Source organism: Aotus nancymaae, unplaced genomic scaffold, assembly GCF_030222135.1.
Source record: "Aotus nancymaae isolate 86718 unplaced genomic scaffold, 86718_ANA_hifiasm-v0.15.2.pri h1tg000003l, whole genome shotgun sequence".
In the NCBI taxonomy this organism is placed as follows: Eukaryota; Metazoa; Chordata; class Mammalia; order Primates; family Aotidae; genus Aotus; species Aotus nancymaae.
This window is the reverse complement of record NW_026988414.1, coordinates 50,599,716-50,601,873: the sequence shown is the minus strand read 5'-3', so window position 1 is coordinate 50,601,873 and position 2,158 is coordinate 50,599,716. Positions and strand designations below refer to the sequence as shown.

At 35.0% G+C, this 2,158-nt stretch overlaps 1 protein-coding gene across 1 annotated transcript; it reads right to left on the bottom strand.

The window, feature by feature from the left end:
- Positions 1-302: 302 nt before the first annotated feature.
- Positions 303-1,223, bottom strand: LOC105715625 (interferon alpha-5-like). The gene has a single exon (XM_012450032.2). The coding sequence runs from the start codon at positions 1,221-1,223 to the stop codon at positions 654-656; it is 570 nt and encodes a 189-aa protein (XP_012305455.2). The 3' UTR covers positions 303-653.
- Positions 1,224-2,158: the final 935 nt, after the last annotated feature.

The following is a 2,158-nucleotide window of genomic DNA, read 5'->3' as shown; positions in this document are numbered from 1 at the left end:
CAGGTGGGAGAAAAAAGAATGAAAAGAGTTACAGTTACAGTCTGTGGTGAGCAGGCTGTTCAATCTGCCTGCCTCGGACTTCCAAAGTGCTGGGATTATAGGCATGAAACACCACACCCAGACTGTTTTGTTCACTTTTATATCCTGAGGACAACATACAACATACAACCTGGTATAAAAAGATCTATTTTGACTTATAACTAATAATAGGTAACTGAATTGTATCATCTATTTTTTAATCAGGTTAAATAATCAGGCTTGGAGTTTCATTTTAAAGAATAAACAAATACAAGGAGTTTTCGATAGTAAAAATTTAATGAAAAAAGCAAAATAATATATTGACTAAATACAAAGAACATATATGGTTATATTAACCACAAAGTAAAAATACATAATATATGAAAAGAAAATTTTAAATATTATAAATAGTTAAATAAATATTTAGATAAATAGATCCATCTGTGTGGTCATGTGTAAGAGACTGGTGCCTGCAGAGCTGAACATGATATTGCTTAACACTCCTGAAAACATTTGAAAATTTTGATCAACTCATGTCATGGATGTAGTAAACATGAGAAATGGCAGAATTCATGAAAGTGTGAGATGATGTATTAGTCATGGAAATGATAATCATTTCTATGTTGAATCAGTTTTCATTCCTTCCTTCTTAATCTTTCTTGCAAGTTGGTCAATAAAGAGAAGGATCTCATGATTTCTGCTCTGACAACCTCCCAGGCACAAGGGCTGTGTGTCTTCTCTGTCAGATAGAGAGTGATTCTTTGGAAGTATTTCCTCACAGCCAGGATGGAGTCCGCATTCATCAGGGGAGTCTCTTCCACTCCAATCCTCTGCATCACACAGGCTTCCAAGTCATTCAGCTGCTCATAAAGTTCAGTGTAAAATTTATCTAAATGGGTTGCATCCCAAGTAGCGGATGAGTCCTTTGTGTTAAAGAGGTTGAAGGTCTGCTGGATCATCTCATGGAGGACGAAGATAGCTTGAGCCTTCTGGAAATGGTCACCATCAAACACCTCTTGAGGGAAAACAAAGTCCTGTCTGTCCTTCAGGCAAGAGAAAGGAGAGATTCTCCTCATTCGTGCCAGGAGTATCAAGGCCCTCCTGTTACTCAGGCTGTGGGCCTGAGGCAGATCACAGCACAGAGAGCAGATGGACTTGCAGCTGAGCACCACTAGGGTCATCAGTAAAGTAAAGGGCAAGGCCATTGAGGATGTTTCAGAGGCTACTGGACTGGTTGAGATGAGCGACTCTGAACCTTGGACTTTAGAGTCTCTGAAGACCTTACTTTGTGTATAGCCTTAAATAGGGACACACGAATTTCCATTCTCTGAACACGAATTTCCACTCTCTTACTTTCTATTTCTGTTTTTGCTTTCCTCAACCACTTTCTTTTTTCATTATTACCTCCTTGTCCCCTTCCTCATGTCTTTTTAGAAATTTCTCTGTAATTCAAAGCCCCACTAATATTTAATAACATGGATATATTATATATCTGCTGATGTTCTATATACACATGTTTATATATAAGCAGTATAAAGTTTAATGTTTTTATTCAATGGAGGGTTAAGAATGACCAAACTAACATTTTAAGCTAAGTTAGTCAAATTTAAAATCCATGGATATTTAACTTAACTTCATAGCTAAATTTTTTAAAGTGAATTTTATGTAATCAACTTAAATAAATTGTAATGTGTCAAATTACACAACCAAATTAACAAGTTATAAAAATACATAATAATACCTAATAAAATACTTAAAAGTCATTCAAAACTGCTAAAGACTGTTTAAATTATTTTTTAATATTAACTGTTAATGCACTTAACTTTTTGCTTCATAGGGGGAAAATTTTCACTAGCTGCTAGATATTCATCCAGATATTATCAAAATTGTTCTCTTTTCAGTGCTGAAACAATTAATGATATTTTGAACAACATTAGTATAATTAAATAATATAATATGAAGTATTCTTATTTGATTCTCAAAGCCCACAACACATTCAGAAGTGCTAAGGATCAAACATAAGCAACATCCACGATACGGCAAATGACAACACATATTGTATGTAGTGGACACCTCTCATGATACGGCTTTAACATCTAGCAAACCTTGGAAAGTTCTCCAATCACAGCTCCTATTTGCC

What these genes read in the sequence shown, in the direction of transcription:
- LOC105715625 (XM_012450032.2), bottom strand. Translation starts at nt 1,223, where the DNA reads ATGGCCTTGCCCTTTACTTTACTGATGACCCTAGTGGTGCTCAGCTGC.